Source organism: Phanerochaete carnosa (genome assembly GCF_000300595.1).
Source record: "Phanerochaete carnosa HHB-10118-sp unplaced genomic scaffold PHACAscaffold_4, whole genome shotgun sequence".
NCBI classification, from domain to species: Eukaryota; Fungi; Basidiomycota; class Agaricomycetes; order Polyporales; family Phanerochaetaceae; genus Phanerochaete; species Phanerochaete carnosa.
The window spans coordinates 3692726-3707818 of NW_006767631.1; the positions used below are offsets into that span (position 1 = coordinate 3692726).

The following is a 15093-nucleotide window of genomic DNA, read 5'->3' on the forward strand; positions in this document are numbered from 1 at the left end:
CGGCAAATTTGTAGTACGTTTCTAGGACATTTTTGGCTTATCTCAAGTAAAAATCTTCTAGCTCATAAAATGGCTTCAAAATCCATCAGAAATGGCAATTTCAGGACCATCAAAAGTTTTCCTTGCCCGTACCTTTCCTCATTGCAAACATGAGGCGGAAATGATCTCCACGTATGTTCTTTCAGATGTCCTGAAATGCGCCACAGAGTCTCCTGAAACATGAACTCTTTGCCGTACCGAAATGTAGCCATATTGAGTCATTTCAGGTTCATTTCAGGCTACACAAAATTTATCATTTTCTTGCACCGCAAATGGCCACGAAAGTGGTAGCATATCTATCATTTTGGGACACCGGAAAGCCCCGGTTAAGTCTCCGAAAATGAAACATTTTTGATGGCTTGACCGGGACATTTCAGGTGATCTGAAATCAGCTCATGCCTGTAGTGTCGTGATGTGGGACCTTGTGAGACTTTATGAGACTTTCAAGTGGAAATGACTCTAAGGTCACTCGAAATCACTAGCTACCATCGCTGGAGCGCTGTTCTCACTCCTGTCTCGAGGCTACGTCTGCGAGGACAGTTTAGAGCTGCCTAAGTTAGAACTTAGAACGTTTGGCGGGCAGAGCTTAGCCGGCAAGTCATGGCTTTCAAGACCAAATTCATTGCACTCTTACCTTGTAGTGAAACGCGAGATTGTCCGAGGACGGAGCTCAGGCTGAGACCGATGTCCCTCGGGATTGCCAAGTCCGTTCATGCCGGGTAGGGAGATGACCGTACAGCCGGGGGATCCTCGCTACTCCTGTGACCACGCAGCCTGACGCAATCGCGCCAGCATAATTTATGAGGCAAGGCCTACCGGGTACGTTAACTATGAGGTGCGATGGGAAAGGACATCACTCGCCATGAGAGGGACACGAGTCCCACGAATGTTCGCTACATACCTCTGAGCAGTACAAAGCTTGCGCCCAGGTGATCCAGCAAGACAGACTACGGCTTTCAGAGCCTTAAGAGCCTCGTAAAGATTGAGTAACAATTACTATGGAAACGTCCTACAGAGCAGCTATGATCGTGGAATGAACCTACTAGTAGGTGCTGCATATGGTATAAACTCCCGTGTTCGGCGCTTGCTGATCCGTCGTGGCGCGGCCCTCTCTTTCTGTCTTTTCGCTTGACTCGCCTACTCATCCGACGCACCGCTGCAGAAAGGAGGTCGAAGCGAGAGATATTTTTCGTGGCCGTACCTGGAGACCGGGGTTGCGCGCTGTGGGGACGACGCTTGACGTGCAGCCGCGATGCAACGCCGTTGTCGGGCAGCACGACTCTGATCGTGCCGCCGCGCGCACGTCGGGCGGTGTAAAGCGGAGCCGGCGGCGGGGTGCACAGCATTAACGGTTTCTTTTTTGAATTCCTACGGTAAGTTTGGGGACTCACAGGCGGTGGGAACAAGTCCGCGTCCTTCGCACTTTTCATAAAGCGCTGCCCGTCGCTCGTGGATCAATTCGAACTCTCGCCGAGCGGTCGACTGTGCGTGGCCGTAAAGTCAGCCGGCCGGGGAGCTCTGTGTCAACTGCGGGCTGCCATTACTACACCATGTTTTTGGCAGCTGGTGCGAACAGCGGCGATTCGGTATATGGCGGAGGGTGCGGCCGGCCTCGGCATGGATAGAGGAGTCGGCCGCAAATAATATACCGCCGACGTCCTTTAGAGTTATTTGCGATCCGCACATCTGACCCCTCTGCGAGAAAATCGGACTCTCAGTTCGATTTTTACGCGTGGAACGTCGTCTAGATGATGCGACTCTTGCGGCTCCTTCGCCTGTCCACCGGCCTGACATTCTGAACTCCGCGCTCCCCATACACCTTCGCGTAAGACTTACAAGCACCTGGCCCTGAAATTAATTTGTGTCGTACTTATATTCCGCGTAGCTTTCTGATAGGCATAAATTCCGCCCACATCTTCACGATGCCACCTCCACGACTACGTGTTGCCATCTGGTGAGTCGCCTGCCGCTGTCTCCAGAGACATCGGGCTGACAGCTTCCAGCGGAGGCGGCATAGGCGGACTCGTTCTCGCCGTTGCCTTATCGCGAGCCCCGGACATCGACGTCGATGTATACGAAGCGGCGCGCGAATTTGCAGATATTGGGGCCGGCGTGGGACTGTGGCCGCGTCCCTGGAAGATCATGAAGGCCCTAGACCTTGCGGAAGACCTGGCTAAAGTCACATCCGTCCCACCAGAAGACGAATTGACGGTCGCTCTGGAATTTCGCAAGGGCGATGAGCCGTGCGGAGGCGTCACGTTTGGGCAGATGGTCATGCCTGGTAGGCCTGCAGTCCCTGGCCGTTGTCTGTCTCTTCTCAGCTCGCTTTTCAGGTGGTCTCATCAGCTTCCACCGACCCGACTTCCAGCGTGTAATTCTCCAGCGCCTCGCAAGATCTTGTCGCCCACACACGTCCAAACGCCTCGCATACTACATGCAGCCAGCGTCCGCCTCGCAGCCGATACAGCTGTTCTTCCAGGACGGGACGACGGCTACCTGCGATCTTCTTGTCGGAGCGGACGGGGTCAGGTCAAAGGTACGGGAAATTATGGTCAAGGAGGTTGCGGACGATCTGCGCGCTCGAGGCGATTTATCGGCTGCCTCTCAAGTACTGCGGAGTGCAAGGCCCGCGTGGAGCGGGATAATGGCCTACCGGACGACCGTCCGCTCCGAAGCGTTGCAGAAGCAGTACCCGACCCATAGACTTCTAAGACAGCCATATGTCGTACGTCTCCCGCTGTTCGCCTTCACCGTCGTGGCTTTGCTAACAGCTACTCTCCTCTCCTGGAAGTATTTTGGCAGAAACACCCAGATGGTGGCATACCCCATCGCACGGGGATCTCTCGTGAACGCCGCCGCCTTTACCGCGCGGTGTGATCTCGAGAACACACAACTGGACGCCCCGTGGGTTGTCGACGCGCCCCGAAGCGAGTTTCAGGAGGCGTTCGCCGATTGGGAGCCGGAAGTGCAAGCGCTGTTTGACGTGCGTGTTGCCTGTTTTGCGTACATCGGCCAAGCCAATTGCCCTGCCATTGCAGGTCTGACAGCGGCACGGGATGCGTCTTTTACGCTAGCCTATGCTGAGGTCTATGTTCCTTTCGGATGCGATGGATCGCTGACTATCCTTCCGTGCAGTGCGTCAAGACGACCAGCCGGTGGGCTATACACACGGTCACCCCCCTAGGCAGCTTCGTGCATCGGCGGGTGATCCTGATTGGTGACGCAGTACGTACTAGTATTTCCATTGCAAGCGCACAACTGACGGGCTGGCCTATCAGGCGAATGCGATGCTGCCCTTCCAAGGCTCAGGCGCCGGGCAGGCTGTCGAGGTGGGTCATTCCCGGACAGCGTGTAGAAAACCTCTAAATTAGTCTTCTTGGTTCCTAGGACGCATACATCCTGTCAGCCTTGCTCACGCACCCGTCGACGACCGTCCGTGACCTCGAGCGCGTCTCCGGAATATTCGACACCATCCGCCGGCCTGCCGCACAGCGCGTCGCGTCACTCTCGCGCGAGTCCGCCCTGCTGTACACGTTTAATTATCCCGGCCTGACGCTCGACCGCGACGACTGTCGAGAGGAGCAGCTGCAGAGGATCCACGAACAGATGGTTAATCGCCAGGCATGGACGTGGGAGACGACTGCAGAGCCTGATCTAGAGAGGGCGATTGCGATGTTAGAAGGCCGTGCGTAGTGGGCGCGCCCGCCATCCGGAAATTTCGTTTGGTACAATGTCCATCACGATATCTTGGTCACGATCTCTTCATGAAGCAGCTTCGCTCTTTTCCCTTAGGCTTGTGCGCTTCAATGAATGCTTATCCCCGGCTTCCGCACTTTAAGGTTCCCGCAGACCACAAATCACCTGCGTGCAACCAATAACTAGCCTGGCCGGCTGTCGAATATTTCGACTGTCGCCGAATATCGTGGCGCTAAGCGAAATCCCAAGGCTGCCCGCCTGAAAGGGAACTCAACGCTGACGTCACCGGACGCCAAAGGGATCTAACTGCGCCGTAGGTCAGATTGAACTTTGCAGAACTCTGGAACCCATCGCACGTGATTCGACTTGGGAAAGCACACTCCTCAAAAGTCGGCTTGCTAAGTATTCAAGTATCCTCGTCGCGAGGTATAAAATTAAAGCAGGCATGGGCGGTATGTCACAAAAATTGCAAAAAGCTAAGTTGGCAGTTTCCAAGGAAGAAAACAACAGGAAGCTAATGTAACAAGACTAGTCGGATACTTGAAACTGTCAACCCCCACACGAGACCGAAAGCGTCTAGATGAGAACCGGGTTAATGTTGGACTTGTAGAGTCCTCTGCTTTGCGTCCGTTCGAGGTCTCGGTATTGCTATCATTTAAGTATTGGTGGGCGTAGAAGCGAACTTCGTCAGAACGGGCGAAGGTTAGTCTGCTACGCTTGATGGTCACGAGTCACTGCTCGCCGTTTCGGTTGAATGAAGTCCAGCAACGTATCTGCTCGTCCAGAATGGTGCCCTCGAGCCTCAAAAGGCGGTCGACTGGATACCGGAAGGACCGGTTCGGGATATTGAAACCGCTGGGGCACATCATGCGAGTGAACTCGTCGGGTGAGAGGCGAGTACCCAGGTGAATGACATTGCCTTGGAAACTGTTCGTGTCAACCTTGGAGGCGTTGATCTCGATGGCGGCGCCTAGGACTACTCGCGCCTCTTGTTCAATGCGCAAAGGTGCACAGTTGTGCACACAAATGTTATGCCTAAAGGTAGTCAAGATTCTCATAACTCCAAGCCGTGTCTGCATAGGCATACAAAAGTGAACAAAAGTGTACTTACTTGCAAGATCATGCACAACAATGAATATTGATGTACTGATAGATTCACTAACAGATGAGTAAATTAGATGCAGACCACCACGAAAATGAGATTCGGCACTGCGAAAACAAGATATCAATTTTTGTCCACCTTCGACCTTCATATACATGATAGCTGCTTCCGCACTCCTTTCCATGTGAGCTCCGCAGATTAAGCTAGGACCGGCGATACCGCTGGTTGCCATACTCTCGGCCGCGAGCAGCGCGCCGGCTGGCCGCTCTGTAAGGATGCGAGTTGCGTTAAACACTATACACTGTTCTCGGCCTGCCCTATATCTGGGTGACTCTGTCGTTGTCACCGTCGCCTATTCATTGTAGCCAGAAAGAAAGAGAACAAACAAAACTTGAGCAGGACGCAGTAACTGGCATTTGACACCCGCAGAGCTGCAGCTACAGAAGCAGCTGTCGCAAAGCGTAGCGAAGCTACTCTTGTAACTAACAACGGCAAGAGAGCTGCTATCTGGCTTTGAATTGCCTTGCTTGAATCACTGCAACAGGCGAAGTGCAGTCGCTCATGAATGAGCGTGGGCGGACTGAGCGAGATTATAGATAGTTCATGGCACTCGTACTGTACGAGGCATAGGATATATATTTAACACATTGCAGGTTTCAGAGAGGACGAGCCAACCACAACTTAAGTACTCACAGGCCGTTCCGACGGGGGAGGTCAACGCCTCTGGGAGACTAGACTGGCTTGCCTTTTCGGATAGGCGATCTCAACCGGGCGCGTAGACGCGTGCAGCGTGCCCTGGCCCGCGATTTGCACCCAACCTCCCGTGTCCTCTCCGACTTTCGTCCCCATCCGTCCTACTATCGTGTATTCCGAGGACTGTTGAACCACATAACATACACTCTTCTTGCTCCTGTCCTAGTCTCGTGCCATGTTCGGGTCGTTTGGGAGCAACAATCAAGCAAGTACCGGTGCCGGCATGTTTGGGAACACGAACCAACATCAGCAACAGCAGCAGCAACCGACAGCAGGTGGGGGACTCTTTGGATCCGTCCCTGCTGCAGGCCAACAAAATACCGCGGGCACAGGTCTCTTTGGTGGCGCGAATCCACAAAATACATCGGGAGGTACAGGCGGTGCGCTATCTGGAAACACGCTCACTCAGCCTTCAAGTGGGCTCTTTGGAGCTACCAATGCATCCCAGCAGCAAGCAGCAGGAGGCTTATTCGGAGGTGCTACACAGCAGCAGCCACAGCAGAATGCGGGTGGAGGACTCTTCGGTAACGCAGGCACGGCGAACGCCACGAACACGACAGGTACTGCTCCTTCAGGCGGTCTGTTTGGCAGCACCGCGACGCAGCCCACAGCAGGCGGGGGGATGTTTGGAAACACGCAAATGAATGCGTCTGGAACGCCGGGTGGTGGCTCATTCGGCAATACCTCGCACACGACGAACACGACAGGTGGAGGCTTATTCGGAAACACCCAGCAGAATACTACAGGAACAGCTGGTGGTAGCCTGTTTGGTAACCCGTCGAGCACGTCGGCGAATACGGGTGGTGGGCTGTTTGGGAGTACTGCGAATAATAGCACCAGCACCACAGGTATGTTCCCTACTGCGCACCCAGTGTGTCCGACTGAGATGTATTTGCAGGAAATCCATCAAATTTCTTTGGAAACACCACTTCGAACAACACCCCTTCGCTCTTCGGTCAAACCCAGCAGCAGAAGCCCGTCGGTTCGCTATTTGGCACACCTACACCCCAGCCTTCCGGAGGCTTACCGTTCGGCCAGTCGTCAACACAACAACCGAATCAGCCTACAACCGGCTCTCTTTTTGGACAACCCACACAGCAGCAGCAGCAGCAGCAACAGTTTCAAGGGTCGCTCTTCGGCAATCTGAACCAACCACCGGCTACAACAACAGGTGGCTTTTTCGGTAACAGCACTCTTGGCGCATCTACACTTGGAATATCTACACTTGGAGCATCGACTCTCGGTGGTACAAACGTCGGTGCTCCATCGCTCGGAGGGAGTCTGCTAGCTTCGCGAACGACCGCCATCCCACTACAACAACAGCAGGATCCGCAGTCCCAATTCATCGCGCTTATCCAGCGTATCGAGGGCGTGAAGCAGGCTTGGGACTCTAGCTCACCACATTGTCGATTCCAGGTACGTCTTGCAAAATACGTGCATATAGTCTGAGTTAAATCACATTTCACAGCATTATTTCTACAACCTCGTCGACCCCGCACAAGTACACTTCTACGGACGCCCATCAAACGCGGTGAACGATGCGCTGTGGCAAAAGGCTGTCCGGGAGAACCCAGATCCAGATTGGTACGCTGTCTCACGACGCGTCCGACGTTATCCCTCGCTGATACCTCACAGCATGGTCCCCGTTATTGCCGTCGGCTTCGACGATCTGCAGCAACGTGTAGATGCACAGACCAGGGCCGCAGCGCAACACCAAGAAAAGCTAAAGGCGCGCCTCTCCACATCTCTTCACTCTGCGCTCGCTGACGCCCACTTAAGGAGCTGAAAACTCGCCTCGAAGCGCTTTCACAGCGGCACCAGGTGACGAACCTCGCTCGGCTGCGGCGCGCACAGGCGCTGCAAGCGCAGCTGACGCACCGTGTGCTCCGCATCACGCAGCATCTGCACCTGCTCGTGCCCGCCCTGCGCTCGTCGTCGATTCGGCCCGAGGAGGAGGCTCTCCGCACCGCGCTCGAAGAGCTCGACGAGGACGTCCGCAGGCCCGGCGGCCTCGGCAAGATGCGCTCGAAGCTGAACGAGCTCTGGGCACTCGTCGACGCAGTGCGCGCTGCGCGCGACCGCGACCGCCAGGAAGGCACTGTCGAGTGGGCGGTCGTGGACGAGGATGGGCTCGCGCGGATCACTCAGGTATGGGACCTTCCCCGCACCAGGCGCTGTTGACAATACTGATTGTCTTTCCTTTTAGGTGTTGGGGGAGGAACAAGCTGGGCTGGCGTATGTGACAAACATCCTTCAGCGCGACCTGAAAGACCTGGGCATCGTACTTGGCGTGCCTGTGAAGGAAGAGGAGCCGAATGCGTTATCAGGCTCAGCGACAGTGTTGCGAGGGAGCCTCATGCGATGATGCATACTTGTGTGTTCTGCAGTGACGTTGCTCATGTACATTGCATATACGTCAAGGTTGTTAGTTGTAAGTATGAAAAGACAAGACAGAAAATAAAGATGACTCTAAACAGCGATCCGCTGGTCCAAGCACTTGTCTGCACTAATAACCAACCAATAGATAAAGGAGCGTAGAAGAAAATGAAGAAGTTGCAGAAAAAGTCAGTCTTCAATGTTGATGTTGATGTCAAGATGCCTAGAAGACATTGAGGTACGTGTTGGAGAACTTCTTTACCACACACACACACACACACACATATATATATATATGTGTGCACAAGGTGACTTATATTAGTCTGGTATAGATAGTCAGAGTATGCTACATGCCGCACTTGGTTCTCACTTCCTCCACAAATGATGCTAAATAATGACAGACAGCAGACACACTCGACAGTCGACATGGTAGTTTTTGTGCTCCTGCTGTACCTCACCAAACACATCACTCTTTGGTCTCTGCTACAGCTGAGCTCTCTCACGGCCTTGGGCGGTGGCAACGTGGGTGGTGAGACCATGAGAGCAAGTCGGTAGGGGAACCTTGTGCCCGCTCCTGTGCCCGCTGCCAGCCTCGCTAGTGCTCGCTCTCTCCCGTCTGCACTATCAGTATCACTGTAAATATCATCAGCTACATTCGCTGTACCGTTCCATTGGGCACTGAATAAATCTTCCATTTTCGGTATCTTATTTGCAAATGCGTGTGAGGATTTCGAAGATAATAGCAGAACAACCAAATGTAACATATCGGGCGGTCATAATTTAGCAGACCTGCCAAGCCTTGCCTGACTGCCGACGGGTTGGAATATATACCAGTCTGTCAACCTTTCTAACACATAGGACAAACAGATCTGCTATTGAAAGGTTGACCCAGACTGACAAGGCTCCTAAGGTCCGGGGAGGCTTCCAAGGTCTCCCAAAGTCTTTCTTTTTTGTCGATGTTACGCGGATTCTACGCAAGGATCTTCCAATAGTGGGCAAAGTCTTACGTACATGTCTACGTTACAGCACATATATGAAATCCTCGTTCTGCATATCCGTCAGGTCGTCGAACGCGCGGTTGTTGAGCACAACTGGGTCGGCGCCCTCGGCTTGCTCTTTCTCCTCGTTGGCCTTCTGCAACTGTGCAGACCGTTCTGTAGTCTCCAGAGATGTATCAATGATATCCGCGGCTTTGCCCATGCGCTTGCGCATCGCAGCATGCCGCTTGTTGAGGAAGGCCAAGTAGGCGGCGGTGAAGCTGCCAAGTTCATACCTTGTCAGCACTGCAGAGTATTATAATGTGTTACGAGCAGACGTACAGAATGAGAATCGCCAGCGCGATCCAACAGACGAGACTGTAAGCAAAGCGCATACGGTTAGTGACACACTCAAATTCATCAGGCCCTGCACTTACTCAGCGATCAGGCCACGATGATAGTAAGGGGCCTCTTCTGTCGTATACAGCAACGGACCTACAATCTGTGGGATTTTTATTAGCGAAGAAACTGTTAAGGTGCAGCGCTGAAAGCTCACATTACCGACGCATTGAGCGACAAAGACAACGCCTATAGGATAGTCAGCATGCAGTCTCGCCGAGACAGCGCACCGCGTACCTGTTGTGCAAAGCTTCTTGGTGTGTCCCGCAGTGTTCTGGCTGCTCCAGGTGTACAGCATAGGTTGGATCGTGCTAAAGAACGAAAGCTAACCCGAGATGCTGACTTCAACCGACCCTCCTACCGTCTCATATCTGCAAGCACTCACAACATAGTAGCACCCCAGCAGCTTGTTCTTAAGTTCCGCGCCTCGTCCGAGAACGAGCAATGCCGAGGAACCTGCTATTGGCGGCAGGCACAGAAAGAACACGACCGGCCACTTGAGCTTGATCTTCGTGGAGATATAGGCAGATAGGACGGTGAGGATGACTTGCAGGGCGTTGAAGGGGATGTTGAATAATAGCGTTTGGAACTGCACAACGGGTCAGCACGCTGGGAAGGAGCAAATGGTGCAGAGCCGACCTGATTGAAGCCAAAGCCGCTGATTATCAAGGGGCCGAAGTTTGAGATACCACCGCTCGGGAGCCTAGAGAAAACATCAGCACTCGTACTCGCGAAGTTGCAAAGGAAAAAGCAGACGCACGCGCATAAGAAGAGCAGAGCGAACCAGAGGTAAGTCTTAATATCGAGTGCCAGGTCCCAGACTTGCTCCCACTTCCAAACCTTTGTCTCTGTCCCCTGCGAAACAGCTTCAGATGCGGATAAATAATACACCAAATAGTGAGGCCCACCATGTTATTCGCACGAAGACGCTCGACGGCGATGACCTTCTCTTCGTGACTAAGGAACCGCGCTTTGACTGGAGAGTCGGGCAGGATCAACCTACACGATAGCCGTCAGCGTTTTATCACATAGATAGCACAAGCCAAACGCACCATACGAGTGGTGAAAGCACTACGGTCAGCAGACCGATGAAAAGGAAGATCGACTGAAGAGCGAACGTTAATATGAACCACCCCTACACGTAGAAGTATATACCTGGAATGGAAAGAGTTTGCCATTGATGTGCCCGATGCCCCACGATAGGAGCGACCCAACCTGAGAGATATTAAATTGACATAAAGCATAGCGAAGGATAGCGAACCGCGTACCATTCCTGTCGCGCCGTTGGCTGCGAACCATATGGACAGACGTAAGGTCTGCTCACGTCGCCTCCACCACTGCAACAAATCATGAGATAAGATTGGAGAAAAGCATGGCAACAAAGATATACCATCTGAGTAATCGTGATGAAGCACGGCGCTGAGAAGATATAAACGACGGACCAAGCTGCAGATAACTGACTTTCTTACCAACCGTCGCCTCAAAAATACCTAGGAAGAAACGAGTTGCCAGGAGGCTACTGAAGTCGTTCGCAGCCGCAGTGCAGGACACCACGACACCCCACATGAGCACGTTGAAGAAGACTGCGGCAGGTAAGTGGATGTTGTCCGAGTTTTAAATGCACTGCGAACTTACGCCACTTCGCCACTGGTAGCTTCACGAGGAAATACGATGAGACTGGCTGCCATATCAACTGCGCCACGTAGACGATACTACCCAGCCAGCTGTACTGCTGGCCAACGAGATCTGGTAGCACACTGAGCGAAGGTACAGCAGAGGTGGCGAGAGGATACTTACGGGCATCCTCGACAATGCCAAACACCGACGCATACGACAGCGACGATCTGGTGAGGAACATCAGAACGATACACGATGCGCAAACGAAACAAACGCACTTGTCCAGCTGCTGCAGAAAATAGACCATGAAGATAATAGGCATCAACCAGAGGTCAATCTTACGCAGGACCGCGCGATCCTCCTCGGGGGTGATATGAATCGGTTTCGCCTCTGGCCCAAGGATCTCGAGTGCCGCATCCTTATCCGCGCACGAACCCGAACCGGACGCCTGCAGCTCAGGCGCGACGTGCTCAGCGTGCTGGAAGTCGACCTTCTTCTCCACATCCTCGGTGGACGCGCCTGGTGAACCTGGCGGCGACATGACTGACTTGGGCGAGAAGCGACACCGTGGGTCATCAGGCGGCAGTGTGCTTATAACACTGTTGTCATCCCGCCCAGCGTCCAAGGCCATCCAACGCCCACTTGTGGCGCGGGCCGTCGTGGAGAACCCGCAGGGCAAGTGACCTCTGGTTCCTGATGAGCCTAGGAGAAGTAAAACTTGAATATTCTAGCGGAGGCTAGCCCATAAGAAGCTCCCGCCGTGGGTCTGCGAAGTGGTTCCCGTCACTCGGAGGTGGTCATGAGGCCTTGACGGTGGGAAAGCAGGCGATGGCTCAGGCAGATGTGAGTCGCCGATGAGGTCTTGATGCAAAGGTTCAAAACACCCACATCACATCTTACGTTCTGGCATCACGCAATTTCAATGGCAGATTATGCAGAGCACCAGGCTTCCGATGCCAGGTGTAGGGCGCCATTACGCATTGCGAGGTTCGACAGGTACCGGCGCGAATCGGTGCTGTGGGAGGGACTTAGGGTTGAATAGAACGTTGATGCGATGTGCCAATGCCGTCTTGTGACGCACCGAGGAACAACAAGCCTTGCCAACATCGTCGGTGAGACGCCAAGCCAAGCATCAACATCTCAACCACAAAAGCCTCCGTGAGTCTTCCCAGGTCTTTACCGGGCCGGGCATCAAATGATCTACTCCCGCATTCTCTGCAACGACTGGCACCATCTATGTCCCAAATCTCGGAACTCTGAGACACGGCTTCGTCTCAAGATGAGATAGAAGTGAGATAGCGTTTGTGTTCTGCGCAGCTGAGCGACGATGACGACGGTATACTCGCGTGACGGGCCGTACGTCCCGACGGGGCGCGCCCACAGATAAGTTATAACTCGCCTGGACGCGCAGGGCGTGCCTGGGAAAGCCTCTGTCCACCGCTCCTGCAGCATGTCGACGAACGATAAACCGCTTGGTGGACGCGTGGCCATCGTCGGCACCGGCAGCCGCGCCGCGATGTTCGTGCGCGGGATCGTAGCGCGGCCGCACAGTCGTGTCGTCGCGCTCTGCGAGCCCAACGCCGTACGCGCAGAGTACTATAACAAGCTCCTCGCGGGGCTCGGCGCGCCGCACGTGCCGGTGTATCAGCCTGAGGCCTTCAAGGAGATGCTCGAGAAGGAGCAGGTCGAGACGGTGGTGATCACTTGTGTGGACGCGCTGCACGACCTGTACATTGTTCCTGCATTGGAAGCTGGAGGTGAGCCAGTTAATTGATGTCCTTGAGTTTTCTTCCTCACGTAGATGCGTTTAGTGCGAGTGTTGACCGAGAAGCCTATGACCACGGATGTCGATAAATGCCGTCGCATACTGGACACTGTCAAGCGTACAGGAAATCATATCACTGTGACATTTAACTATCGGTGAGTAACATGACTGGTATGCGGGGACTGCCTACTGACAGGGTGACGATACGCAGGTACAATCCAGTACACGAACTGGTCAAGCGCACAATAGCAGCTGGAAAGATAGGAAACGGTGAGCTCGAACAGTACAGTCAATCCCTGAAATTATGCTTACGCTCGTTGTCCTAGTTTTGTCTGTCCACTTTGAATGGCTCCTAGACACCGTCCATGGCGCAGGTGCGCACCCCCATTCCCTCTCTTTGCACGACCTAACGTTCCCGTGCCAGACTACTTCCGCAGGTGGCACCGCCAAAAGACGAACTCGGGTGGCCTCATGGTGCACAAGTCGGGGCATCATTTCGATCTCGTCAACTGGTGGCTCGACGCGACGCCGGAGACGGTCGCGGGCTTGGGCCGCCTCGCGTTTTACGGCGAGGAGAACGGCCGGCGGCACGGCTGGGGGCGCAAGTACGAGCGTGCCCGCGGCGCAGCAGAGGCGAAGGATGACCCGTTCGCGATACACCTCGAGGGTGATGAGACGCTGAAGAGTATTTATGCGGACGCAGAGAAGGAAGATGGGTATCATCGGGATCAGAACGTGAGTGATCATGAGTCGAGATGGAGAGCGGAATTTTTATCTGAGGATTAGGTCTTTGCACCTGGTATTGGCATCGAAGATGACATGGCATTGCTTGTGCGGTACAACACGGGGGTGACGATGACATACCACCTTACGGCCTACTCGCCATGGGAGGTGAGAAACGCGCGGCCATCACCAGCTCAAGGATACATACTCACCTCGTTGGCCAGGGCTACCACGTCATGTTCAACGGCGACCAAGGCCGCCTCGAGCTCGAGGTCGTCGAGTCACAGTTCCGAGAGGTCTCGGACCCGCAGCTCACGGGCGGACAGATCCACGGCAACGCGCCGCCGCCGAACCCGGGCGAGGCGACCGTGAAGCTGCACCGGCTCTGGCAGCAACCCGAGCTGCTGCCCATCAAGATGGAGCACGGCTCGCACGGCGGCGGCGACACGCGCATGCTCAGCGTGCTTTTCGGCCCGCTGCCCGGCGAGCAGGTCGACACGGGCGACGCGTCGAAGCAGGGTGCGAACGAGCGCGACGGCGCGATGGCGCTCGCGGTCGGACTTATGGCAAACGAGAGCTTCAGAACGGGGCAGTTCCATCACATGAAGGACCTCGGTTTCCAATTCTAAAATACATAACAATATAAGTTATTCGTGTCGGCACACAGGAGAACCCTGAAAGCGAGGGAATGGTAGTACAATGTACAACGAGAGCAGGCCGGGGCGACCAAGAATATTCTAGGAAAGATTATTGACACGTGTAGCAGGACGGAAGATAAGCATACAGATAAGAGCACCAAGAAAGGTAAAAGGATGTCTACGACGTGGGCGAGCACGGAGTGGGGGATGAGAGGGGCATGTAGCTGGTCTATCAAAAAGAGAGCCCTGCGATATCGAAACCAATTTCTCTCCAATAGAGGGTTACTGCGGGTCGTACGATCCGAATGTACAGCGCGAGATGTTCACGTCCGGTTGCAAGGAATGTATCAGGCAGCCACGACATCTGGCTGATATGTTCCCCGCTACGGGCAGCAGTGACGACGAGCTGGTTGATGTCCCGGATATCGACGTACTGCTTCTGCTGCATATCCGAGCGGGTCGAAGCACGATGATCCGACCAACCTTGGAGCTTCAGAAGGAGCAGTACGAGAAGAGGTAGGACGGGGAGGGTCTCCTTCCAGACGATCCGGTCGCTGGGAAGCAGTGGGATATTCATGATGCCAGGGATAAGGATATCGACTTTGCAGGAGCGTCTGGAGTATAAGAAATTGGGTTCAAGTCTGTAATAGAGAATCTTGTAAGTCTCGCCCGGCTTTCTGGAGGGTTGAAGATAGAAGTCGCGAGAACGAGAGACGATTGCCTTGAGCTGCTCTGTGGTATGTATAGTCGTCATGACGATGATATCAACATCCTGTGGGAGAGTCAGTGTTTAAACGGCACACACGACGAGCCGGGCTCACGTTAGGTGTCCTGCCATTGCCATATAGCATGCATCCCGCGCTGCCGAAGAGGCAGCACGTCAAACCATTGGTAGTGAGGGCTGCGATAGCTTTGTACGCGGCTGTACGAATTTCATCGAGTGTAGGAGCCTGAGACATGGTATCCGAGGGGCTAATAAGCAGCAGGGGCCTACAGGGAGGTTGTTAG

At 54.1% G+C, this 15093-nt stretch overlaps 4 protein-coding genes across 4 annotated transcripts; 3 read left to right on the forward strand and 1 right to left on the reverse strand.

The window, feature by feature from the left end:
* Positions 1–1961: 1961 nt before the first annotated feature.
* On the forward strand, positions 1962–3863 carry PHACADRAFT_172966 (uncharacterized protein; the record flags this gene model as incomplete). The annotated part of the gene is made up of 7 exons (XM_007395077.1): positions 1962–1993; positions 2043–2320; positions 2373–2764; positions 2831–3022; positions 3175–3264; positions 3318–3368; positions 3427–3863. 7 exons carry the CDS (start codon positions 1962–1964, stop codon positions 3730–3732), a joined length of 1341 nt encoding a protein of 446 aa, XP_007395139.1. The 3' UTR covers positions 3733–3863.
* A 1815-nt stretch (positions 3864–5678) lies between these two features.
* Positions 5679–8058, forward strand: PHACADRAFT_255029 (uncharacterized protein). Its single transcript, XM_007395078.1, has 7 exons — positions 5679–5865; positions 5923–6438; positions 6489–7006; positions 7059–7174; positions 7226–7319; positions 7370–7738; positions 7797–8058. Exons 2-7 carry the CDS (start codon positions 6231–6233, stop codon positions 7953–7955), a joined length of 1464 nt encoding a protein of 487 aa, XP_007395140.1. The 5' UTR covers positions 5679–5865; positions 5923–6230; the 3' UTR covers positions 7956–8058.
* An 878-nt stretch (positions 8059–8936) lies between these two features.
* On the reverse strand, positions 8937–11516 carry PHACADRAFT_255031 (uncharacterized protein). Its single transcript, XM_007395079.1, has 17 exons — positions 11238–11516; positions 11140–11186; positions 10978–11088; positions 10812–10925; positions 10733–10761; positions 10611–10679; positions 10498–10557; positions 10395–10447; positions 10251–10341; positions 10103–10197; positions 9982–10045; positions 9728–9931; positions 9580–9667; positions 9500–9531; positions 9381–9445; positions 9286–9321; positions 8937–9224 (listed from the first exon to the last, which is right to left on the reverse strand). The coding sequence occupies exons 1-17, from the start codon at positions 11498–11500 to the stop codon at positions 8987–8989; spliced, it is 1659 nt and encodes a 552-aa protein (XP_007395141.1). The 5' UTR covers positions 11501–11516; the 3' UTR covers positions 8937–8986.
* An 836-nt stretch (positions 11517–12352) lies between these two features.
* Positions 12353–14886, forward strand: PHACADRAFT_208422 (uncharacterized protein). The gene is made up of 7 exons (XM_007395080.1): positions 12353–12716; positions 12771–12879; positions 12936–12994; positions 13051–13098; positions 13149–13459; positions 13511–13615; positions 13672–14886. The coding sequence occupies exons 1-7, from the start codon at positions 12410–12412 to the stop codon at positions 14074–14076; spliced, it is 1344 nt and encodes a 447-aa protein (XP_007395142.1). The 5' UTR covers positions 12353–12409; the 3' UTR covers positions 14077–14886.
* Positions 14887–15093: the final 207 nt, after the last annotated feature.